At 40.7% G+C, this 25,271-nt stretch overlaps 4 protein-coding genes across 6 annotated transcripts in view; 1 reads left to right on the top strand and 3 right to left on the bottom strand.

The window, feature by feature from the left end:
- Positions 1–314: 314 nt before the first annotated feature.
- Positions 315–5,648, bottom strand: LOC143324764 (C-C chemokine receptor type 8-like). The gene is made up of 3 exons (XM_076737482.1): positions 5,543–5,648; positions 3,225–3,308; positions 315–2,932 (listed from the first exon to the last, which is right to left on the bottom strand). The coding sequence occupies exons 1-3, from the start codon at positions 5,581–5,583 to the stop codon at positions 1,843–1,845; spliced, it is 1,215 nt and encodes a 404-aa protein (XP_076593597.1). The 5' UTR covers positions 5,584–5,648; the 3' UTR covers positions 315–1,842.
- A 2,866-nt stretch (positions 5,649–8,514) lies between these two features.
- LOC143325056 (C-C chemokine receptor type 2-like) lies at positions 8,515–12,026 on the bottom strand. Its single transcript, XM_076737940.1, has 6 exons — positions 11,903–12,026; positions 11,051–11,154; positions 10,687–10,810; positions 10,192–10,349; positions 9,837–10,009; positions 8,515–9,228 (listed from the first exon to the last, which is right to left on the bottom strand). Exons 3-6 carry the CDS (start codon positions 10,767–10,769, stop codon positions 8,515–8,517), a joined length of 1,128 nt encoding a protein of 375 aa, XP_076594055.1. The 5' UTR covers positions 10,770–10,810; positions 11,051–11,154; positions 11,903–12,026.
- A 231-nt stretch (positions 12,027–12,257) lies between these two features.
- On the bottom strand, positions 12,258–14,953 carry LOC143324841 (C-C chemokine receptor type 1-like). The gene is made up of 2 exons (XM_076737603.1): positions 14,785–14,953; positions 12,258–14,640 (listed from the first exon to the last, which is right to left on the bottom strand). The coding sequence occupies exons 1-2, from the start codon at positions 14,951–14,953 to the stop codon at positions 13,736–13,738; spliced, it is 1,074 nt and encodes a 357-aa protein (XP_076593718.1). The 3' UTR covers positions 12,258–13,735.
- Positions 14,954–18,024: 3,071 nt separating this feature from the next.
- The window catches only part of cobl (cordon-bleu WH2 repeat protein), a 54,313-nt gene continuing 47,066 nt past the window's right edge, over positions 18,025–25,271 (top strand). For all 3 annotated transcript variants that reach the window (XM_076737924.1, XM_076737925.1, XM_076737923.1), the window contains exons 1-2: positions 18,025–18,137; positions 18,386–18,517. In XM_076737924.1, the coding sequence (XP_076594039.1) occupies positions 18,489–18,517 (29 nt within the window). In that variant the 5' untranslated portion in view covers positions 18,025–18,137; positions 18,386–18,488. The remainder of the gene's footprint in view (positions 18,138–18,385; positions 18,518–25,271) is intronic.

Raw genomic sequence — 25,271 nt, 5'->3', positions numbered from 1 at the left:
TGTGCAGTGTCCTGCATGTGCATGTGTGTGACGAATAAAGGGGAATGTCTCCCCCCGATTCTTCTTCTTCTGACAGTTTGACTTCTAATTATGACAAGCAGATCCTCAAGAATGAATCCACTGAACCCTTGTAACACAAAGTTCTGTGGATCAGCCCCTCTCTCACTGAGGGTCAGACATTGAAAAATCAAATATTTCAGATAAGTTATAAAAGGGGCAGAAATATAATCCACAAAGGACAAAGGAAGAACATGCAAAAATATTCTCACAACGTCAGTGTAAAGAAAAAAAAGAATTGATCAAATATTTATTTTCATTGTACAGTTTTATTGAAAAAAGGCGTAATATGACACATAAATATGTAAGATAAAATCAACATTATAAAAATATTTCCTTGTGTTGACACATCCCGACTGAGCATATCAGCATGGTTGCTGTGGTTGCAAGAACAGTAACAAAAAATATATGATGCTTCTGTTTAGAAAAAAGTACAATAGAATAGAAAAAACAAACCATTCTAAAAATGATAATCAGTAAAGATACCATGATACCATTGATAAAACCGTGAACAGGAAATGTCACGTGATGTAATTCAGGAAAAGAAAACGTCAACATCTGCATGACAGACATGGTGTCAAAAAGACACGAGCGTCCACCAGAGAGGCAGGGTCTGATGAAAGACACCGTCTCGACAGGAAGTGGAGGATTTTGTGTTTTATGGACCTCAACCTACTGAATACTAGCAAAATAATAGTTTTATCTTCAGAATGAGTAATTAAAGAACAGATTCTGACTCAGGAATGGGGACGAACCTCGACTCTCTTCATGTTCATTGAGTTTTCAGACCCATGGGTGGTGTGCCCTCCATGGGGAAAGAGTATGATGATTTCTTAAACAGGAGATAATAATACTTTTATCATGTCATCACACTACTTCAAAACTTATTCGAAGTTTTTAAGAACAGGTTTCATGAAAGACTGGTTAATAGGCTCTCAGTATTGTAGAAATGTTTTCAAAACTTGACAGTGAAATGCTCATGTGTGCACACGACTGCAGAGGTTAAACTGACAACTTGGTTTTATACTTCCTCTTTCAGGTTGTGGTTTTTGTGGTTAAGTGCAAATGTGCTGCTACAGATGATATAAGACTAAGGTTATCAGCTGCACCTTTTGCTGTGCAGCAGTTTGCTAAACGTACAACTGATGCACCTGCGCGGGTGGTTATCATGTGCGAATAAAAATTAATACTTGTTTTGTGAAGGTGTTTCCCCAAACTGAATACTGGTCAGTATCTCTGGCTTATTGCAGTGCGCATGTTGTTTCTTTTGGCCGCCGATGATGAAATGAGGCTGCTGAGGCTTCAAATGCTGACGTTGTTGACAGCTGCTGCAGTTGACACAGTTTCTCAATCAGCTTCAGCCAGAAGCATGTGATTAACAAGGGAAAATGAAATTGAATTCAAAACAATTTCTAACATTTACAGGTGCAGATACAGGTTCATTGTCAATTTGCAAAAAAAAAATATCAAACATCCAAAACCTTATTTACAGAACAGTTCCCTTATACATTCTTATGCAGTCTATAAAACTTATGAAAGTATAAAAATATACCAATGTATGGTTAAAAAAACAACATAAAGTACACTGTGCTTGCTTGCATGGAACTCTCTTATAACATCATGGGACCATAAAATCAGGCTCTGTCCCTCAAACATCGTCACATGCGCTTTCTTTCTTAAAGACACATCAGTCATAAAATAGCCTCTTAGAAAGGAGAATAACCCGACCCTTACTATGAAGATGGCAATACAGAGAGACATGTCACCAAAAATACATCACTCACTTTACACAGCAGTGCTCCTCTCATCCACGCTGGTAGTCTGAGAGTAGACTGACCCTGTGATTCTGTCCTGAGGAAGGTAGACCTTTATCACCTGGCACAGTCTGCAGGGAGTCCTGTTTATCAACCTGAGCAGGTGCCTCCTGAACTTCTCCCCAACAAACACATAAAGGATGGGGTTGAGGCAGCTGTGAGAGTAGGCAATGGCCTCAGTGACTTGCAAAGCCAGTCTGATGGCTTTGCTGCTTTCGCATTCTGTATATTTGTCCAATAGCTCCAGTGCTCTGAAGAATGATGCAATGTTGTAGGGGACCCAGCAGCAGAAGAAAACAGCCACCACTGTGAGAACTAAATGGATGGCCTGTTTCTTAGATGACTGGCTGTACAGCAGTCTCCAGATGATCTGGGAGTAGCAGAAACACATAATGAAAACCGGGAGAAATAGACCCAAAATGTTCATTTTAAAAATGCTGAAGATCCTCCAGAGGTGAGAGTTGGCGGACCCATCATCTGAAGCAGCTTTGGGATATGCAGAGAAGCAGAACTGAAGTGAATTCTGACTAGGCTGCTGTTTGAGAAAGATCAGGTCAGGGAAAGAGGCCAAAAATCCAGCAACCCATACAACAGCAGCTGCGATCATTCCAAAGGACCTTGTCCGCGCTCTCATAGCGTAAACAGCATGTACCACAGCCAAGTACCGGTCAATGCTCATTAGACTGATGAAGAAGATCCCGCAGTAAAAAGCAACGTGGTAAGTTCCCAGCACTATTTTGCACATGGCATCCCCAAACAGCCACTGGTCCCGGGCTTGGTGGGCTTGGAAGGGAAGGGAACACACCAAGAGAAGGTCAGCAACAGCCAAGTTCAGGAGGCACACGTCGGTCATGCTGCGGAGTCGCGCACCACAAGCAGTGACCCAGATGACCAGAGAGTTACCCAGAAGGCCTAGGAGGAAGAAAATGGTGTAGACAGCTGGAAGAAAACTGGCCCCATGACGCTCATACACACATCTCCCGTAGCCATCTTCAGGGTAGTCGTAGTAGTACTCTGTGGTGCTTGCAGTGGGATAATCGGAGAAGGATGTTGTAGCAAAGCTGATGAGAAACAAAGAAAAAAACAGCAAAAGAGATGATGAGCTGCACCGTCAAGATGACTTAAAGCAGCAAGAATAATGCTGTTGAAATCTTACAGTTCAGAAACACACACAAGACACAAAATACACTGAAGTAACAGACTGAAACTGAAATGCTCAGCTGCTACGAAAAAATTCCTGCACTAAGCTTGGAGTAAAGTGAGACCGGACACCAGCGACGCACAGACAGACTTTATGACAGCATGGAGAACAAAAGGCTGTGGTATGTTTGTCAGCTGTGGGTTTAATCTTACCTCGACATGTCTTCTGTGGGAGGACTCTCTGTTAAGCCACTGAAAGAAGCGACGGCAGTGGTAGCTGCAGCCATGGTCAGCTGCCTGGAAAACAGAAAACACACAGAAAGTAGGTCATCTACTTTCTGTCGAAAAAAACAAAAACAGTGAATGCTGCACGGTGGTTATTTTTTATGTAACCATTCTGTTTGTATTGTGTATGAGTTTAAATTTTTTCTGCATGATTTAATTGTGTTACTGGTTTGTAGTGCTGTTTTTATTTTATATTTATTTTATGTTTTATTGCATGGTTTTAGCTTGAAGTGATTTTGAGTTTGTTTTACTTCCGGCCGGGGCACCCTGTGTCATTGGATCGATAACCTGCACCTGTGAAGTGCTTTACCTTTTGTATAGACTGGCCAATAGGATTGAAGAATGGAGCGGCGAGCAACCAATTGGATGCGAGAAGGAGGGACTTAACGGGCGCACACGGAAACAAGAGCAGCAACAGGTGAGCAGGTGCGGAGGGGATCACACGGTGCAGTAATGCGGAAAAAGAACGTTTTGATGCACAAAACGACGTTTTTTACGCGCGTTCTTGGGGGACTTCTTTACGGCGTAAAAAGCGGCGTTCTTTTTGCGCATTACGGCGTAAAAACGTCGTAAAATCTGAAAAAACGGCGTTTTTTACGCCGTAATGAAGTTGAACGTGACTGAATGTGGCGCATTTCTGACAGGGAGGGCTTGCCATGGATTTACATTTCTTTCCACAACTTTGACACAGTTGAAATGTTTCTTATAAGGCTTTTACGGGTTTTTTTTTTATTGCAATGCTGATATGGTAAATCCACATTAAATAATCAGTTTCTTATGAAAAGTCAAAATTAATAGTCTGATGACTTTTTCTGTGGTTCAGCAGAGTTGCACAGTTTCAGGTACATCCTATAAGCACGTGAAAAGATATAAAGTACACAATTCGACAGTGGAAAATAGTTTTTTGTGTGCATGGATTTTTAAGAATATCTATTAAACAGTGGATCTAAAGGAGCTGATACAAGAGCTGATAGTCCAGTGCCACATACCATGCATGCAAGATCTATAGCAATTGTATAAATTACAAATTAAAAGACGCAGAGAAAAATTCTCTTCGTAATCAAGGTCAACAGCTGAAGAGTGTTAACAATGTCAATTGTCAAGTATGTCTGTCTGCATAGTTGATTGTGTAATCATTTCCGTTTGTCACAACTTTGATGACTCTGCACAGCAATAGTGAGCCTGTACATATACTGTTCATAGTTCATGTGCATTTTGTGTTCTGTAGTCAGATTAACAAATCTTTAAAGTTTGTTTTATTTGACCAACATATACCAACGCATACAGACATTTCAGCGCAGGCACAACACGTGTAATGGTCACCTCATGAAGGAGTTTACATTTAACACAGTACACAGTAACTCTGGATGAAGGTATCTCTGATAGTCCAATGAAATATATGATACACAGTCGGGTAATCACACAGCTTTAAGCAGCTCACCTTTAGTCTGCAGCTTGATGACTGTACTGCTGTTTCTGCACAGTTTCAAGAATTCAACAACAGTCCAGATTGAACTTTGTGAATGAACTATTTTGTGTGATTATGACAGATAGCTGTCTCAGTGCTGTTGCTGTCTGTCAAATGCTATTTCATTGTCAAAGAGGTAGCTGTCTGTTGTAGCACTGATGATAGCATCTTTTTCTATGAAGCAATGTTGAACATAAATATGTTACTGTGGAATTAGAATAAATATCCTCACCTATGGACTACAAGCAAAACAAGCATAAAATAGCGGAAATGCACAGAGACTACAAGTCATATGAATTCAAATGCATAAAATTATCCAAACATAGGAAGCGGAACTGAAAGTAGGTTTTCCATTCTCTCTTATTGAATTCCTTTAAAAATGGAGAATCAGTATTTAAAGTTATTTCTAGAAGAAATTGTAAAGAACTCGCAGTCAGCTGGCTTCTTAATATATCCCTGAAATATTTTGTGTAATCAACCTCATAACCACAACAGAGTCCTGTTCTAATAGCCAGTGGACTAGGGTGAGTGTTTATCAATTGTCAAATTCTGTTGAGCTCATTATTCAGTAACAATTTTATCCCTAATCAGGGTGACCATACTGTGTATCCGTTTGCATTATGTCTGTCTACTTTGACTCGGACACAATAGTATCTACATGTTGTGTGTTTGTTTTGTCTGTTTTGTTACAGGTTGCAGATTAATCAGAAATAGACATGTTGGATATGTCATATAAAAGAATGTGCATGCAGAAATGAAAAAGAAAAAAATCCTTTACCTGCCAGTGCTGTTCAGAAGATAGCTGATAGTGGTGTTCATTCTGGATCACAAGACACAGCGATGGACGGCTAAATCAAAGAAAGTATCAGCTGTGCATCCAATGTGATTAAGTGCTGTCAACAAGAAATGAGAAATGGTTTGTAAACCAGGAAAGAGGTGTGAGAAATGTGCACACCTTGTTAGTACCCCCACCCCCCCTACCAAGTTTTAGGTGGGCTTGTGGGCGAGCATAAGAGAGAAATATGGTTTGTTACTTCCTGAGAATGCTTTCGAAACGTATATGTAAGAACCCACAGTGTCTGTGGATACACAGAACCGCAAGTCGCAGGGTTTAGAGGATGCAGAGTGACTCTGTCCAGACCAGCAGGCACGAATAGCTGAGTGCTTGCAGATCTCTGCATGCAGACCTTTATGCTTGGAGGAAGTGATACTGACACAGCCATCAGTGCAGTCTAGGCTAGCAGCTGTTGTAATGCAGTTAAAGAGAGGAAGATGCAAATTACTTTCTCTGCGTAGGGACAAGTTCTGACTAAAATCTTAATCTTGAATTGAGATGTGACTCTTGCACGCTACAGATCTTAACATGTTGAACATTTTGAATCAGTCAGTAGTTGAACTGAAGGTGCAAAACACAAGCCTGTTAGTCAGGGAGGTTGCTGTTATATGAGAGTCATTCTGCTCTGCACACTTCTTGTCAAGTGATTACAAGCTGCTAAGAAGCACCGACTGAAACTCGTCCAAATACAACCTGGCTAGTTTGAGGTTCAGAAGAAAGTACCTAACAGCTGCAGCAGCAAAATTGCAGTGAAAGTTAATGCAATGATCGTCCTCCACTTAATATAAGTGGAGCACAAGCAAATGCACAACACTTAAAGGCTCAGTGTGCAAGATATGACCATCTCTAGAAGCAGAATATTTTCACGTCTAACCATTAAAGGTTTATTTTGACCAAACTAGAGGTTGTGATTGTTGGCACAGCAGACAAATCAAGACTGTTTTGGTGACTTTTAATCTGTTTCTGTCAAGTTTTGAATGTGTTTTACGATGAGTTCACTCGGTATTTAAGTTCCTCGTAGTTCTGTATAAGAGAGAAACTTGAATTCAGAAGGTGTACGGTTGTATTCTTCTGTTAAATAATAAAAAAAAAAGCTGTAAGAGTATTTGCTTTCTTGATATTCTGTGAGTTTATTTTGTTTATTAGAGCTCGTGAAACATAATGAACTCGCTGCACACACCTCCCAACTGAAACTACGCTGGGCTATACGATTGTATATGATCACCTCTTAAAGTACAAAGTCATATGACAAGACAGGACGGACCACAGCTAGCTGGTTAGCATGCTAAGTAGGCATCTCTTCAACACAGTATTTATACATCTTTGACATAACATCAGAACTGTAACTTCTTCACATTCTGTTTTAAACTAAAATTCTAGCTATATCTTACACATTGCACCTTTAAGCCCATTCTTTCTGTGTACAAGCACGCTTTCAAAGACAGAAAACTGCTGCAATGTTCCTGGCAAATACGGCAACTTTAGATGGGAAAATCTAATGAAATACACCTGAAAGAGACCTGCCTGATGTTTAAGATCCTAAATGGCAATGGTCCTCCACCCGTCAATGCTTTTATTGAGCAGAAAAATTCAAACAACAGATCTACAGGATGCAAGAGCTTCTCAATTGTGGAACAAGGTAGCAAATGAAATAAGAAACAGCCACGTACCACACCTTCACACAAAGTCTTGAGGCTTATACATCTACAAAACACATTGCTAATTTTATCATTGCTGTTGTTGTTACTGACTAATTTGCTGCTAACTTGATCAATGTCCTTTGCCCAATGGTCAGCTTTACATAGCTCAGGTATATATGACATATTTACGAGTACTTTAACAACAACTTGGTGTGATCTTCTATAGTTGTGTCTTATCTGTCTGTGCTGCATGACTTATGTGTTCAGTGCATGATGTTACCATTTTTCTAACTTGTAACTGCCTCTTTTAACATTTTATCAAGATCATCATTATAAGTCGTATGAATGTGTTACTGCAGCTCTGCATGTCTGTATGTGTAAAAGGGTTATCTTCAGTATGGCTTGGCTGTGTGTTGCTTGCATGGCTTCATGTACTGAATAGCGGATATTGTTGCTGTATTATTGTACTAATGTTTCCTGTTGCTCTGCATGGCCTGCACACTGTCTTTCAAAGCTCATTTGGTTGCTGTTGCAGTCTTTATGTTGTCTTGTTGTCTTCTGTCGATACATTCAACCATCACCTCAGTGGTTTCAGAACATCTCACCAAGAGACCGCAGCTGAACGTTAGCCAGCTGGCAAACACTGACATATTTACAGAAATGTTGATTAATGTGCGTTGTCGTTGTAAATAAATACATTCAGTGAAAGAGATGAAATGGAATGGAATGCTCTCATCACGCCAAGCCGGTGATAAAGCACGGCAAGATGCTTTGCTTATGTTTGACACACAAGACAGATACAACGGTTTGAATACACACATCAACAGCCTGAAAGTATTTTCCTCACTCACTATGAAAAGAATGGCGAAAGAGCAAACAAGTTTCATGTTCTTTATATTCTTTACTTACAAAATATTTCCACAGGTTACAAAAATACGTAAGATTGCATGATTTCAATAAATGCTTTATACATTTCTATACATTTTCAAAAGAAAGCGTTCCTTACTGGAAATAATTGAGTACAATTTTGCAGCTCTTAGAAGCACCAACCACACACACACACACACACACACACATGCATAGACACACGTGGGCACACGCACACACACACACACACACACACACACACACACACACACGCACACACACATGCATAGACACACGTGGGCACACATACACACTGTTCCTTCCAGTCTGTGAATATGAAAATAAAAACACTGCTGGATCACACGTGCACCCTCCACCACCACACAGAAGCAAGGTGTGATCATCATTCTAATAATCTGATCTTACAGGTGTGTTGGACGTCTCTTTCTCTGTGGTGTCTCTCTGGCTGAAAGCCCATCTGCTCTGTTGATTCCAGCAGAGGTATCTAGTGAGCACGTTGCCCAGTGACTTTCTAAACTTCTCCCCTACGAATGCATATATGACTGGATTTACGCAGCAGTGACACAGTGCAATGATCTCAGCAAAGCTCATGGCAGAGTTGATGTTTTTTGAAGCCTCGCAGGTGTTCAGGATTTCAAACAGCTGCAGTGTCTGAAGGAAAACCGTGACGTTGTAGGGGACCCAGCACACCACAAACACACACACTATGGTGAATATCAGCTTCATAGCTCTGTCCTTTTTGGAGTTCCTGCACTTGGACAGCACAACAAGGATTTTCAGGTAGCAGAAAATCATGATGGGGAGGCACACGAAAAGGCCCACAGTGTTCTCACTGAAGTTTCGCAGCATCTTCCAAAACAGCTGCCTGTCCTCTGGATACAGTGGCTGGCACTGGGTGCTGTTATCATCTGGATCTATCTCCAAGGAGGCAAATACCACCTGAGGGATCGCCATGATGACAGCTATAACCCAGATAGCGATGCTGGCTGTGATTCCGTAGCCAAGCGTCCGGGCTCGCAAGGCTGCAACAGCGTGGACGATGGCCAGGTAGCGGTCCACACTCATCAGGGTCACAAACAGCGTTCCACTGTAGAAACCCAACTGTTCAGAGGAGCAGAGGGGGAAGCAACGTCAGACCCGGATGTGACATAAGGTGACATTTGTCAGGCTTTATGGCCTCGGTGAGGTTCTTCACACAGCTGACATAACACAGCAGCTGCTTCACACATCACCTGAGAACACCTGATCTCATCTTGGTTATTGGCAGAATATCTCTAACATGATAAAAAAAAATAAAACCTACACATCACTTGTGTTTACAGTGGAACCTACGAACACTGTAGTTACATTCACTTAATTTTGGACTTTGCAAAAAAATCCAGATTGTTGGCAGCAACACCTTACCGACTAACAAGAAACACCTACTCACACACTCCAGCTTCCATTTATGCACTGACATTTCAGATGCAGTGTTTGTCAGGAAGTGAATGCAGCAGCCTGATCATAACTTTTCACACCTTGACAACAATGCCACACATAAAAACTCGTAGAGTAACTGCAGGAAGAGGTCATTTTTAATTACTGATCAGTGCTCTGCACCTCTTCAGGAATTCTGCTTTCTAAACAAATCGCTCACAACAAAATGTGAGTGATTTGTCATTGCTCTGTGTTCTCAGCACTAAAGATGACTTTAAAAAATAAAGCCCCACCTGATAGACTCCGGTCATCAGTTTGCATAGTGCAATGTTCTGGGAATTGTAGGCCCAGAGGGGCAGGGATACAGCCAGGATGAGGTCAGACGAGGCCAGGTTGAGGAGGCATACGTCCGTCATCGTCTTCAGCTTTATGTGCCGGAGAAGAACCCAGAGAACTGTGGTGTTTCCTGTGAAATAATAATAATAAAATCAATTACTTCAGGTTTCTTGTTATTTCTGGAGACAAAAACAGAACTGTGGTGCATATCTAACTGTTGCATGCATCAGTTTGTACTGAGTGCATTAAAGAGAGCAAAGAGCGTGATTCGTATTTCTTTTCTTGTTAAGAGTGGAGCCTTTTGGAACATACCGAGCAGGCCGAGACAAAACAGTGTGTAGTAAAGAACCGGCAGAACAATGGCTATGTTGGAAAAATCTGGACCGGCCTCCTCATCACAGGTGGAATTATAATCGTAGTCGTACATCTCCAAGGACTCGAATGGATCGTACTCTGTAAAGTTCATAGTGCTGTGTGAGAAAGAACAGAACATTGCACATTACTTCGGGTGAACACAGTTTAGTGTGATGGGCATTATGAGAAAGGAGATATTAAATCAAACACTGTACAGAAAAAACATATGTTTGCAAAAATCAATGCAGTTGGTGAGATCAAACATGAAATATATTGTCTTTGGACTTTTCAAAAAGGATGAACAAATGATCACATTCTGTTGTTTTTATGTTGTACTCGGTGTCCCAACTTTGTTTGAATCAGGGCTGTTAATGAGCAAGGACCCTTGCTGGTATTGAACCCCCAACACTACCACAGAGTTATTTGAGACATGCGAAAGGCTTTTTGACATACATTTCATGTGAGGCATTGAGTTGTGGTTGGGCAGCTCTATCCTTCAAAGATAACCACCCAGGCTGTTGGAATTGCAGCAACATGTGGTCGAGTTCAAATTTATCTTCAAGTGTTTCCCCCAGACCTTCAGTGAAATGGTGAAAAATACACAAAAAAAGAGACTCATCCAACAGTCTTAAACTTCCTTTGATTCAGCTTTTCTCACCAAAAACATGATCTAACTCTGGTTTAGTCACATCTAGGATCTTTGAACCAATTCTTGATCTTACTGAATTTCTCACTTAAGATTGACCTTAATGTCTTCTCATGAGAAGCTAAAATGGCTCAATCATTAAGATATAAAAAGAAAGCTGCGACTACTTACTTTGTCAGCAATGAGATCTTTTGACTCCTGATTCTACTTTCTTGTGGTGTTGAGAAAACTCTCCCCTTTGTTTGCTCTGAAGTGTTTGTAAAAGCTTGGCTCCACTCACAAATCTATGAGAAACACAGATAGAGAGATGATATGATTCTGCTCTATTATGAAAGCCGCTGTGTTGCACACCATCGTGATGAGTGAGCTCCGTACATTCCACAATGACCATGTTGTTGAGATAAAAACTTTAACAAGAGAAGAAATGATTTGAACAGCATTCAGAGGTAAATGTGTGTGTGTGTGTGTTTGTGTGTGTGTGTGTGGGGGGGGGGGGTTCAGAGATATTACTGGACTTTCCTGCCCTTTAAGCTGAGCTTTTCAGATGTAATCATCATTTAGTGAGTCATGTCTGACGGCTTCTGTAACAAACATTTGCAAGTCTGACTCCTGCTTTTTCAAACCTAAAAACAAGCTTCCAAATCTGACAGAAAACCACAGCAATAACTGTACTCTTGGTGGATTCACTGTAGCCGATAATAACTTTACATTACTGCAAGCCGTAAACCATAATCAACAACCTCATCTAAATGTTGATGTGTTACTCATCTTTCTATGAATGTCCCATTTTCCACCTACCCTGACCATAATCAAATTCATGACATCTCTTTTAAACCACATCTCAACCTTTTTCTGGGTGCTTTGACACCCGTGCCGACCCTCACTTCCTGTGGCTGACATTGTTTATGCGCATACGCATGCACACATAATCCTCAACTGCACACTGTGTTTGAAGGTGTAGGAGGTGAGGTGTCTCGTAAACAGCAGCTAAACATTTTAAAATTGAAATGTTAAGGTGCTTACCGCATTGTCTGCCAAAATCACTGCTCCTGAATGTGCATGTTCCAGTGTTGGGCATCAAGCTTATGTGTCATCCTGTCATCTTGCATTGCTCGCTTTTTGTGTCAAATCCTGCTGCAGAGCTCATTTCTGGTAAGGTGAAGATTGGGGTTTTGTTGTTTCCTCTGCATTGTGTCAAACCTGCATAGAGATGTCAGTGTGGTTTTCTGAGAAACAGCCTTTTATGTGTTAACATGCAGCTGGAAGTGAGTAGAGGGGAAAATGTATTCTAATGAGGAGCTTTTCTCCATTCCTTTGTTCTTTCTATCTGACTTTGGCGATAGGGACTTTGAAAACAGCACTCAGCCAATCAGGGATTGCAGAAGACTTTTTATTTCAATACTTTTACATAGTTTTAATTCAACATAGGAAGGACCCCAACCTTAAAATGTGATGTTACAAATGAATTGCGTATTAAAATCTAAATAAAATTGATTCCACTTATCTACATACTTTAATATGCTCTGTTCTCTATGATTAATGGCATCTATACTGTAGCTTCTCCTCAACAACGACAGAACAGGCTGCCTTTACCATGGTACTAATGGAGCACTAAAAAGCAGTTGGCTACCAAATTATTTGGTTTGTGATGATCTCAAACTTGTGGATTTGGTGTCCTAAGAAAAGTACACTGTATAGCCCAGTTTGGATGCTGTGTGACATTTAAATAAAAACAGAATGCAATCATTGCAAACAAACTGTGTTTACAGACAACAGTTTTACAAAGTGTTCCTGAGCACATGTAGTAACATCCTTTATACAATCATGTGTTCACGAAGTGGTGAGCCTCTCATTTATGAATGACTGAGCCTTTCCAGGATGCCCCTTTCATACCCAATCATGATACTATCACCTGCTACCAATCAACCAGTCTTTTGTTGCTCCTGTCCCAACTTGATGATATAAGAATCAAATATATTGTCTTTGGACTGTTTTTTGTCAATAAGGATGAACAACTTGTCACATTCTGTTTTGTTCATGTTCAACACAGCATCCCAACTTTTAACTGCACTGGCAAACTAAACCGCCACAGCAACAAATCATAACATGAGCCATCAACAAAAAAGAATGTACCCAGCATGAAAACACGAGCAAAATGCAAATACAGAGCATACTGTACATATGCATAAATGTCAGGTATAAAACAATGTTGAGAAAATATAATGAAAGTGAGAGGTTACAGGTATGTAAGTTACAACATGTGCTGCGTTGCCCTGTGTTAGTTTGACCTTTGATTCTTCATCAGTTCTTTGAATGAATAACTTTTTCTACAAGCAAAGAGAAAAAAAAAAATTCCATACTGTAAATGACACAAATGTTTTTTTCCACAGTCTTGCAGGCTCGTCAACAAGTGTGTGAAAAAGGGAAAAAAAAGAAGTGTTTTAAACACATCAGGCGCACGGACTTTGTGGTTACATGCTGTTATAAACAAGAAATTCATAGTTTCAGTGATTCAGAAATTGAAATGCCGTTAAGTTTCCTCCAATGTCAGCAGGAAAAGGAGGAGCACTGCATCGCAAGTGATACAGTACAGGCCGCTTTTGAAGATAAGACACAGTTGATGAATAACTCTTTCATAGATGGAAACTAGCAGGCTAGTCTCACACCAAAACATGTAATAGATCCACTGATCCACTAGAGGACAGCGTGTCAGTCTCACGGATTGGCTGGCGCAGGTGTGAAAAATACACGCATGTATCAAGGTGCAGTACCAGCAGGGAGTGATAATCATGGGAGTGGAAGACAAGTGTAGTATGAAGGGTATCCATAAAACATATTATATCTGCCCTCCACCTCCTACTCGATGAAAATGGGGGTGAACTCAGAAGACCTGGACATAACTGAGCCTCTTCTGTATGAGCTCTCTGACAGACCGCCAGCAGAGAGAATCCCAGGTACCCAGCTCTTCAACAGCTGCAAGGCTCGTTTCCTAAACTTTTGTCCCACAAAGGCGTATATGATGGGGTTCAGACAGCAGTGACTAAAAGCAATGGGCTCAGTCACTGTTAACGCCAGCCCTAAATTTGCTTCCAGGTTGCATTCGTCACCTTCCAGTTTACCCTCAGATTTCAGAAATTTCAAGAAGAGGCAAATGTTATATGGGGCCCAGAATAAGAAAAAGGCAACTATTATGGAGAAGATCAGCTTGACAACACGATGCTTCTTTGCACCCTTCATGTTCAATAGTGTGGAGATGATCCCTGAATAGCAAGTTACCATCACCAACAAAGGAATCACAAGACCCAGTATATTTGATGCAAAGAGGCTGTAAAGCCTCCAGTGTTTGTTTTCGAAGTCAGAGTGACAACTCATCCCATAAGAGCCATTGGTCACCTTTGTGAAGATCGAAGCCGGGAGAGAGACACTCAAGCTCAGCATCCAGACCACCACAGTGAGAATGATGCCTGTTTTCAGAGTGCGGAATTGTGTCACCTTGAGAGAGTGCACGATGGCCAGGTAGCGGTCCATTGTCATGGCGACCATGAAGAAGATGCTGCTGAAGAACCCTGTGTTGTGGGAGACGGCAGAGAAACGGCACATAAAGTCTCCGAAAGGCCATGTGCTGACCCTGGAGAAGTGCGTGTAGAAAGGCAGTGTGATGAGGAAGAGGAGGTCAGAGAGAGCCAGGTTGAAAAGGCAGATGTCTGTCAAGTTGATCTGGTTCCGGTGCTTCACCAGGACCCATACCACTAGGCCATTACCTGGGGAGAGGAGAAAAAAATCAGATCGTCAACAGAATCATCAAAGTAATGCTTTCACTTACTAACCCTCTCGGTCTCTCTCTCTCTCTCACACACACACACACACACACACACACACACACACACACACACACACATACATACCTATGAAGCCCAGGATGATAACCAGACTGTAGAGGGTGGGCAGAAACACCATGCCAAAAGCTCTCACATTATTGGTGTTGCAAGGAGCGTACTCTTCAGTCAGGTCATAATAAGATGAATAATCCAACACCGTGGTCGTGCTGGTGTTGTCTTCATTGTCTGCGGACATTTACAGCATGGATATAATTCCTGTACATTGGGACATCATATTATAGGCCTACACTGAAACAGCATCGCTACCTGGAAACAAATGTTGTGAGTGGAGGTGAATAGAATTTAGTTTCTAGTGCTCACAGCCCCATTAGGACTGTGTTTTCGAAAGAAAGCATCCTCGTTGCAGTTCACAGTGAGGTCCGTGGTTATTCATAAATGATGCTACTGTGTCAGGAAAGACCCAGTGCTCTTTTTAAATGTCATGATTCATTGCTGTGAGCACCACAAACAGAGTGTCATTTGGCTCCACTAGCAGAAATCTCACACATGGATATTTTAAAAACAGAAGTAAAATAAGAAAATAAATGGAACCGAATCTATCTGCCGATCAAACCCAAACCACGCATGCACGCATTGTCACCATAGAGCGTGAGGGACTGCCCTCACAGGCAATTGATAATGGAGGTTATTCTGCCACCTGCTGGTCTTCACCGGTAATCTACTCCCACGCCGGAAACATTTCTCACGCCTACACATTAACCTACAAGGGGTGGTAGACAAAATCATGTAAACACTTTATGAATACGGGCTTAAACTTACATCGCAAACGCTGGTGTCAAAGTGGCCCATATGAGCTCACAAGCCTAATAATAATAATAATAATAATAATAATAATAATAATAATAATAATAATAATAATAATAATAATAATAATAATAATGAACACCAATAATAAGAATAAGAATAAGAAGAATAAGAACAGTAAACTTCATGTGTATAGTAGCTTCATGCAATAATTGCAGCTCAAAGTGCTTCACAACAAAGAAATCTCATTCACCAAGAGCTTCACATAAAAGAAGATAGCATGAGGCTATAAACAGTCAGCTTGCTGTGTTTGTGTATTGTTCATCATATTCCTGCAGGTGCACTGACAAGTTTCTTTTTTATGTGGTCTGTTTGGTTTATGTTGTCAGGATGTGTTCCACATATAAGACTCTTCTAGAAGTCTTTGGAAGTCTTTGGAAATGCAATTACTTCAGATTTTAATTCCTTTTTCCTTTGCACTGTTATTTTGTCTACCTTAGTGGATATATTTGTAGGCTGTTTTCTATATATGAAGGACAATTTTAAAAGTTTCATTTTGACTAAGCAATATTTAGTGTTTCTTCATTTTAACAAACAGCTTTTTCTAACATAATGAAATAAAATAATCTCAGGATTTAAAACACTGTTTGCTAAAGATCCAAATGGAGATTGAATGAAATGATAAATTATACTATAGCATTTACTCAGAGCATTTAGATTTAAATGGAAAACGGACACAACACTTAGAGCAATGTATTGAGCCCCAGACATTAAAAATGATCACACACAAATTTCTTTAATAAGACAACAATACATTGATCTATGGGCATATTAAGAATAAAAAAATAAATTAATTGATTAAAATTAATTAATTTTAAAATGAAAATGCATTCACCTGACATGGTGATATCCCAGTGATGCTTTTTCCTCGCAGGTATGAGTATGGTCAGGAGCTGCACTTCAGGGCTCCTTATTTCTCTGTCCAGACCTTTATGGATGTGATGTCCTCAAATGTACAGAGATGAACTAACTGACTGAAAGTCAGCAGTCCCCCAGTAATGAGTACAGAAAGAGAAGTCAAGAGGCTGTTTCCTGTATGTCCTTAAGTGTGACAGCGAGATCCTTATCAGGAGCTTAAAGCTCACAGTGCGTAATGTAGACCGCCAACACAGCACAGACTATCATACCAAAATAAAAACAAAAACGAGCTGAAAGGCTGAATCTACAGTTTTTACCATGCAGATTCACACGTGAAGTGTTTGAGTATTGGATGAAAAGTCAGCATGAATGTGTTAAGCAACTGGTTTAAGTTAGAACTGGAGCTCTTTTACTCCTTTGTGTTGGAGACAAATCTTCAATACGATCAGAGCAATTCTAGTTTAGATTTAGTCACAGTACAGTATGATTCTAAAAATATCTGGCCATGCGTCAGGGAGTATTGTTCCAGTCAATGTTGGTGATTACACTACCCTTTTATTTGTTTGTTTCAGATAGTAGAGCAAAAAAATACAATATGACCACCAAAGCACTATTTTCAAAAGGCAATTGGCGTGTGATGATACAGACTTGATACAGTGTGACTGTGCCTTTGTTTTTGCTGTTATAGGGACATTCTTAATATTCTCCTTGTTGTTGTTGTTGTTGTTGTTGTTGTTGTTACTATTATTATTATAGTATAGTAATGCTGCCCATCTCTGTAGACTATCCAATATCTAACCCCATATATAGAACGAAACAGATGGGTTTGAAGCAGAGTGGTCTAAGGGTGACCTCTTGTGGTGGGTAATCGTACCTTAGTTGTGCACGGCGGTGGCGCATGGACAAGACAGCACAAAGCATGCCGGGAGCCAAGATTTGAACTCTCATCACAGAATTTCAATGAGATATTGTGCATAGAAGCTTTGTTCAAATTACGACAGGGACTTTTGCTACCTTATATGTAAACTAAACGTATGTACGTCAACAACATCGACATCAACAACAACAATAACAATTCTTATTTATAATCCTAAATTGGATGCATATCTCTATCTGTTCGTCTCTCAGTATTATTGACTTTTTGTTTGCATTATTTGTCTGTGGATATTTGTGGTGTACTTGTATATTCTTGCCGTCGCTGGCCAGCTGGCGCTCAGTGAATTCCCAATGAGGATGATTGACGTGAGAGCTGCTGACGAAGGCGGGCTGAGAGACCTGCGTCAAGTCAGACAGGCGCAGCTGCAAAAGACAGGAAACTATATAGCATTGCTTTCCAAATAAAAGAGAGGAAATTCTCAGGAGGCGCTATGGAGGCAACTTATGTTATTTATTCTATTTTATAAAACTTTGATCTGCGCCTGTCTCCCCATCAGCATTGGCGCTTTCTTCTTTTTTTTTTATACCCCACTTCTATACTTGTGAAAGACATAGAAAGGGGAAAACAAAAATGTTCATCGTTGCACGCGCTTATGAACCCTTATTTTGAAAGAATATACCGGACGTTTCATGTATTAATTCAACTGACTTGACAATGCTCGGCAGAAAATCAGCCGGGGGGAGATACGAAGATTATATCAAGGGGATTTGACTAGTAACTCAGTCCACGAGAATGATCCGGGAAGACCATTTCAACTAAAGTAAGTTAAGGGCTTAAAATTCCGAGTATTTATCTGTTTTTGTGTCGTTGTTAGCTTCACGGACACTTTGCGGTCTTTGTGCTTCAGGTCCCACCGGACTGTCATCTCTGCGCACTGTCACTTGTTGGACCTGTGATAGAAAATAGAAAGTTGTTCCTTTCTTACCCCCCAAAAAACAAGCCGTTACATTGGTGGTGAAGTGATAGAAATGCCACAGATTTATTCAATTTTGATGTGCCAACTCGCAGGAGACAACATAATGGATACTCACCGAGTGTGAGAGCAGGAGCGGATTTTGGGAGTCCAGCTTGAGTGCCGCTATCTCCTGAAGTTGGATATCTAATCACTGCAATGACCGAGTCTTCCAAACCTCCTTCAGGGTAAGTCCTTCAAAATAACTATAGACTAATTAAGCGAATTACATATCCCTTCTCTGACATCTTGCGTAACTTTAAACGAACTTTCTAGAGAATTAGTCCTATTTAATCTCGGGAAAAAAAACCTGTCCGGCTACTAAAAAACTACGCAAGTTCATCGTTACGTTCGTTATATTTGCTTCATGTCTCGTGTAAACAGTTCCACTTTGCGCAGAAACAATATATATCACTGTTCGTTAGCTCACTAATATTTTTCCGATGACATTATACAATTTTATCACTTATGACTTGACTAATGTTTGTGGGAAACTTGTGCTTAAGGTCAGGTAACGGTTGTGTGTCACGGTCTCCATTAACCGGCGTTCTTCTGGATAACAGCGGTTTATTTGGTCTACGTTGACTTTCAGCCTCTTGGTGAATGGCGAAGTGCGTCCACGGTCCCACTTAAAAAGCATTGTAGCCCATGAACAGCACTGACAACAGAGAGAGTTCCAGCACCTCCATCAGCCTGCTCTCCCTTTTGCCACTCACACACAATAAGTCCCAGCAGCTCTGGACCAGCAGTGCAGCCGTGTTGGTGTTGTTTGAGTGGAGAGGAAACTGTCTTGGCCTTTCTGCTCCACAATGTGCTTTTAACTGTGTTGTTTGGTCACACTAACGTGTCACAGCACTATAGGCTGTATGCCGATGAAATCCATGTAGCAGTGGCAGTTTTAGGGTCCTGGTTTTGTGCATGCTGGCTCGAGGTCGCGTCTTCCTGGGACACCCATGTTATTAGTAACACCTGTGCTTTTCCTACTATGCAAATTTTCTGGGAAAAGGGACTTTTTGTCAGTAGCAGTCAGTTTTTGTCATTGAGTGTACGTTCGAGTTTTGGAGCCATGTATACAGTACTGCTCATTCAGTGCAGTGTTGTTATGGGAGGTAAACACTTCTCCATCTCTTAGTGACTCAGAGAAGTAGATGTTTGGGTTGTCTGCCCGGGATCATGTGCAGCAAGTGTCTGATTTGTGTTTTCATTCCCTATGCGTAAAGTTTGTGCTTACTTATTTGGTTATTTCTAATAATTTCTCATTGGCAGAAGGCTTTGAGATAAAACATTGCACTGAAGCCTTCAGTTACCTCAGTTTTGAATAATCAGCAGGTACAATACAATTTTTAACAGTTAAGTTAGAGTTATGATGTCTTTCTGAGTGTCTCACTGTCCAGGTATGATCCTGCATCAGAACAATTATGTGCTACCTGGGTGATGATTATGGTAATCGCTGTGTACCACAGAGCCAAATGTTGCTGACTTCATCAAATCTTGAGTCAGCTTTGTAATTACTGGTAAAGATGAGATGTCTGTGTGTCCTGGTGTCATTGTAGAGGGCTTACACCTTTTGTCTAGCACACATCAACTCGTCAGGACACCGTAAGCTACTCGATCTATACCGTCCATGTGGGCTAAAGGCTCAACAGCAGTGTTGCGCAGATAGAAAGTAAAACATGGATGTTCTTGTGTGGAAACAGGAGTAGAGGGTGATACTGTGTGACAGAGTGTTGATGAGGGGAATCAAGGTTTGGTCTGTTTCTCCTCTGATCTTTCAAGCGAAGGTCCCTTTAACCAGATACTCTCACATACAGCGATTTCAGACACTCCAAAGCTTTTTGGACAAATCACAAAGTAGACTGGTCACAGAGTCAGCTGGCAGTGGAACCAAAACGCCTTTTCATCCGGTCAGTGTGTGACATTTCTGTCCATATAAATTACCGTGACAACACCCTTTGTGCTGTGATCTCTCTTTCGTCATCACACAGGGAGTAGCTACTTTACTACATAGCCCAGTCCTAGTGAACCACAGCTCATAAAAACCACTCAATACACACACACACACACACACACACCCACACACACGGACACTGAGCAGACAAATGAAGTAGAGAGAGACTGCTCTTTTGAGGGAAGTGAAATTCATTTGTACCTTGCCATTGAAATCTGAGTAGTGTGTGTGTGTGTGTGTGTGTGTGTGTGTGTGTGTGTGTGTGTCAGTGGTTAGAAAGCCCGAAAGCCCGAGTGTGTACTTCAGGAGTGCTGGAAAGGTAGCCTGAATGAAACCTTGGTTGTGAGCTATATACTCTAAGCCTCTAATTAAGCATCAACACAAAAGGCAACTTCCTCCCCTCCCAGAGACTAAATGAGGACTGATTTTTCAAAGTGCACTGAGATCAAGATTATCCAAAATCTGGCAGTTTGTTTCCTCACCTGAGGCAAAAGTAATGTTATTAAAAATACTTCACCTGAACCTGTTTTTTTTTTTTTTTTTTTATAGAATATATTTGAAGGCATATGAAGTGAAGCTGGCTTGTACCTGCTCCAGTGAGTTGGAGCATCACATATGGTGCAGTAATTACATTTAGACTACTAATAGTAGCGGTAGTCCTCTCTCTCTCTCTCTCTCTTTAAGTATGTAGCATCCACAGCCGTCTTAATTAACACTCTGGTGTTTTCCTTTACATGTCTGGACCTGGTGGTTATGTGTGTCTGCCTATGTTTGTGTGTTGAGTGAGCTTTAGTCCAGAAGCCTCTGATTAATGTGGTTTCGTCGCATGCTCTTAATTTTAGTATCCGCTTGCACAGGAGCAGTTAAGTAAGCAACAGACTAATATAAATAAAACGAGGAAGAAATAAAAGGCTCAAATAAATTCCAAATTATCTAAATTCTAATTATGGCATTCCTCACTCACGTTTTTTTAATCTTCAAAGTGTTTTACTATGCTGTTGCAGGTTTAATAGACTGTTTTTCTGTCTGTCTTTTCTGGAGACACAGTCACGTGTGACGTCAGAGCTTACTTTGGTCTCATGGTTCGGTCCCCAGTGATGATCAACCACCCACACCCTTGCTGAGACAAACATACTTGTTGCCATTTAACACCACCCAGCCTTGGTGCCTTTCTCGTGTCTAGATTTTGTTTCAAAGTGTCTCATGAAGTGCAGAGATTATATATAAAAAAAAAGAGCCTTACCACTCTCGACATCTGTATTCGTGCTGCCATCTGCCTCACTGTTGGTAGGTCATGCATTTTATTTTAAATGCATCTGTTGTTTGTTGCAGACTTGTTTCTGTGTATCCAGTTTTAAAACACACCCACAGGAAGACCGAATTGGCTGATTTTACAGATAAATACAGTATGGGATTAGAAATAACTGTCTGTTTATCCTCAGCACACACCCAGAGAAGATTATTGTTTACCAGCTGTCTTGTTTGTGTGTACATGTGTGCCCGTGTGCACTCATGTGCTCTGTATATGGAGGGAGATCAACACCAGTTGCTGGCTGCAGTGTAAATGAATTTGCAACTGTGCCCACTGGACTAAAATGTCAGACTCGCCCTTTGCATAGTATCTGTACGCCATATGTGTCTGCCAGTCCATACGGTTTCTTAAAATACTCTCAGAGATTTGGTGTTGCAAGATAATGTTATCCCTTAGTGCTCTGTTTTATATGTCAAATGACGGGAGATTTTGAGACAGATTCAGACACTAGCTCCCCACCCAACACATCCCTCCCAAAATCTTCTCTGTTTAGAAGTTGAATGTTCATGTGGTCAGCCACTGGCTCGCCACTGCAGACTAAGGTACATCCCTCTTTTTCTCTCTTTCACTTGAACACTATACTGTATTTACTTTTACCAAAGAGGAAAATCTTTTAGTCTGTGTGGTCACATCTGGATATTTAGGATTATTTTTATGACGGGTTAAATTTAACTCCTGTGAAAATTGACAGAGGCGAGAGAGGGAATTTGAGGCTATGCGTTGTTGGCGGTGGTGCAATATGTATCTGGTAATGTCTGCATCCATTCCACAGGCCACCCTGTTTTAAATAGAGAGGGTGTGGATGCGGTGCTTCCACATGCTTGTTCTGCGAGGACAGAAGCTTGACCAAAGTACACAGAGAGTGAACGTGTAGATCAAAAGCTTTCAGGATGACCTTTACTCAATTTATATATTTTAAGGAGTTTTAAGGAGTTAACGTATGGTAGATAAAGAGTACAGTAGCACAAGACTGACTGATTAAGCTCATGGCTCTTAAACTTTGTTCAATGTATGATTTAGTCCTCTGAATACATAAGATTAAAAAGTTACCTTTTTAAATTAAGTGCTTGAAGTGCTACCCTTACTTGCATTTAATGCAAATTTACAATCTTTAATTCATCTGTATGTCATTAACAATTACAGCAATGGGTATTGTGGTTAATATTCCGAGAAGGAGTTTGTTACAAGACCCAGCACAGTAGGATGTAATTAATGGGTCCTTGGTCTGTGCACAAATCAATGTAGTTCAGACTCTGTGAGTATATTTACCCCAAAGCCATGCCATGATACACTGGAAACATTTGAGACATCTAGACCGGCTGTATTTATAGACGGTCATGCTTCATGGGCCCCACTACATTATCCACTCTATTCTCTGCTGTTTGCTAACCTCTGTCCTCGGTGAAAGAAAGCATTGGCAGGTACCTTTAACAACAAAGTGTGCCTGTGTGTCAGTCTCACGTCTCTTCAGCACGGTGTATCTGTCTGTACTCTTAATATGCAGCTGTTATGGGCTGCTCAGATTTATTTCTGGAAGCCTGCAGTCATATGTTACTCATGGTGGTATGTGGGTTTGTCAGAGAGGAAGACAGACAGCCTGCATATGTGTGTGTGTGCAGATTAGACGGTCTCCTTTAACACCAACTGACGAGCCATAGCAGTGATATTACCTGATAAGGCAGAGGTGGTGGAGGGCACTTTACAAGTTGTGCTTTTGCATGTTTTTTTTTTTTTTTTTTACCACTTTGTAGCACCATGTCAGCAATTTAGCAACAGTCCTTTGTCCTTTTCAAGCAGTAATCACTAAACCATTACAGACTGTTAGCAGGGAGCACGTGGAATTTTAGGTGGCGTGGACCTCGTGAAGTGTTGTCTTTCTGTTAAGAGGGCATCAATGAAAGCTAAAAAGTTATTTCTTTTCCGATAACGTGATGGTAAAGGAAATAGAAATAGAAAAGAAATTAAATATGCCCTTTATTTGTAGTTGTTTTTCTTTTTGAAAAAAAACAACAAAAACCAAGTTTGTTTTAGTGGTGAAAACCTCATTGAGGATATTTTACTGCAGTTTGCATTACAAGTTTTTCATATCAAAGGATCCTGGAGTACGTATAGCTGTGCTTGTCTTCTAAAAACCAACAGTATCTCTAACATAAGTGTTTTCCTCTTGCCTCTCCAGCAGGAGCTCTCTCTAATTGAACAAACAGCTTAGGGAATAGAAAACAGACTAATCATCATTTCCTGCTGTTCTGCTTCTACATTCCATCTCTCCTTCCTTTCTTCTCTAGCGTTTGACTCCCCCCATCTGCCCTTTTCTATTCCCTTTCTTGTTTCTCTCTAGCCGTATGGGGCTTTGTGCCACCTGAGATTCCCTCATTCCTCCCTCTTACTCAAGCTTTATGGCCACTTCAGCTGGTGCACAGCTCATATGTTGCACCAATAAAAATGATGATAACACTGTAAATGCTTATGTGACTCAACAACTGATTTAGTTTTCTCCTCTAACAAGATTAAATCTGAAGTTATCATTTGTACTAATTAGGAAACAATTTATTAGGAACTGTCAGATGATCAACACCAATCATTAAGGAGATCAACTGATAAATAAGGCCTGCAAAAGGAACTAGCTCCTTACTGAAATGCAGAGCTGCCTGACTGTTGCATGAAGCATAATGAATGTCTAGTACACCTGTTTTTCCATGACTGTCCAGACGTACACAAATGAAAACTATGGCCCTTTATTGATGTCATTCAGTAAATTAAGAAAAGAATGGAAATGATTTTGGAAAAGTTATATTTGATCAAGTAAGCTCTCTTTAAGGAAGACACATGTTTTTCCAGCTGTTCAAAATGAAGGGTAAATCAACTTCCTGATTCTATTCTTGGACTATTATTGTTGTCTTGGAACAAGGTTTCGTGTTAAACTGTTAAAGCACGCCTCTGTGTCACTGGTCACAAGTGGACAAGATGACTGTGTTGGTCAAGAGAGGAGAGAATAGGGTGGGGTGGGGTGTGGTGCTGTTACAGTAAGTGGATTTCTCCCCTTCAAGTAGATATGAAACAGATACTCTTGGATGACTGGTGGCTGACTTAACCCGAGGTCATTGCAGTACATCCTGAATGTAAAACCTTCAAATAGCTGTAAGGAGCGTAAGCAACCTAATTGATCCCAAAGAGTAAGAATTCATTTATCACCTGTGGTGTGGTGTTGTCTCTTCATCTCCCTTGGGTCATTATGTTACTGTTACTGACTGCACTCCTGTTGAACAGATTGTGCCGAGCCTTAAGATGGTTGTTTTAATAGTGGTGGAGAAGTCCTCACTTGATAATCAGGTAATCCAGGTTACATGCATCCTGACAAACAATTTCAAGACTAACATATTCTTATTTTAAATACTTGGACCTTGTATAAACACTGCAGTGTTCAGAGAATTTGTGAGCCGGGTTGGATACAGTGTGTAACACAGTAGCGGTTTGTATGCAAATATAGTGAAATAATTGCATGAGAGGCAGTCCAACTCCAAATGATCATGAGTTAATCATTCAAATTCTGAGGATGGTTTAAGATTGTATTCAAAATGCAACCACACAGTGCTACCATGGCATGGTATTTGGTTGCTTTTTTGCCAATAGTAGAACCAAATGTTGTCATTCTAGTACAATAGCCCCTAATGTCATGCTTATA

Source organism: Chaetodon auriga, chromosome 8 (assembly GCF_051107435.1).
Source record: "Chaetodon auriga isolate fChaAug3 chromosome 8, fChaAug3.hap1, whole genome shotgun sequence".
Classification (NCBI taxonomy): domain Eukaryota; kingdom Metazoa; phylum Chordata; class Actinopteri; order Chaetodontiformes; family Chaetodontidae; genus Chaetodon; species Chaetodon auriga.
Note: the sequence above shows the minus strand (reverse complement) of the source record. Positions and strands in the feature narration are given on the sequence as shown.

Coding starts and splice junctions, on each gene's coding strand:
- LOC143324764 (XM_076737482.1), bottom strand. CDS start 5,583: ATGAACACCACTATCAGCTATCTTCTGAACAGCACTGGCAG. Junction 3,309..5,542: donor CTTCTGAACAGCACTGGCAG/GTAAAGGATTTT, acceptor TCTGTTTTCCAG/GCAGCTGACCATGGCTGCAG. Junction 2,933..3,224: donor CCCACAGAAGACATGTCGAG/GTAAGATTAAAC, acceptor GTTTCTCATCAG/CTTTGCTACAACATCCTTCT.
- LOC143325056 (XM_076737940.1), bottom strand. CDS start 10,769: ATGTTGCTGCAATTCCAACAGCCTGGGTGGTTATCTTTGAAGGATAGA. Junction 10,350..10,686: donor CTCAATGCCTCACATGAAAT/GTATGTCAAAAA, acceptor TTTCTCACACAG/CACTATGAACTTTACAGAGT. Junction 9,229..9,836: donor TGATGACCGGAGTCTATCAG/GTGGGGCTTTAT, acceptor TCCTCTGAACAG/TTGGGTTTCTACAGTGGAAC.
- LOC143324841 (XM_076737603.1), bottom strand. CDS start 14,953: ATGTCCGCAGACAATGAAGACAACACCAGCACGACCACGGTGTTGGAT. Junction 14,641..14,784: donor TATCATCCTGGGCTTCATAG/GTATGTATGTGT, acceptor TCCTCTCCCCAG/GTAATGGCCTAGTGGTATGG.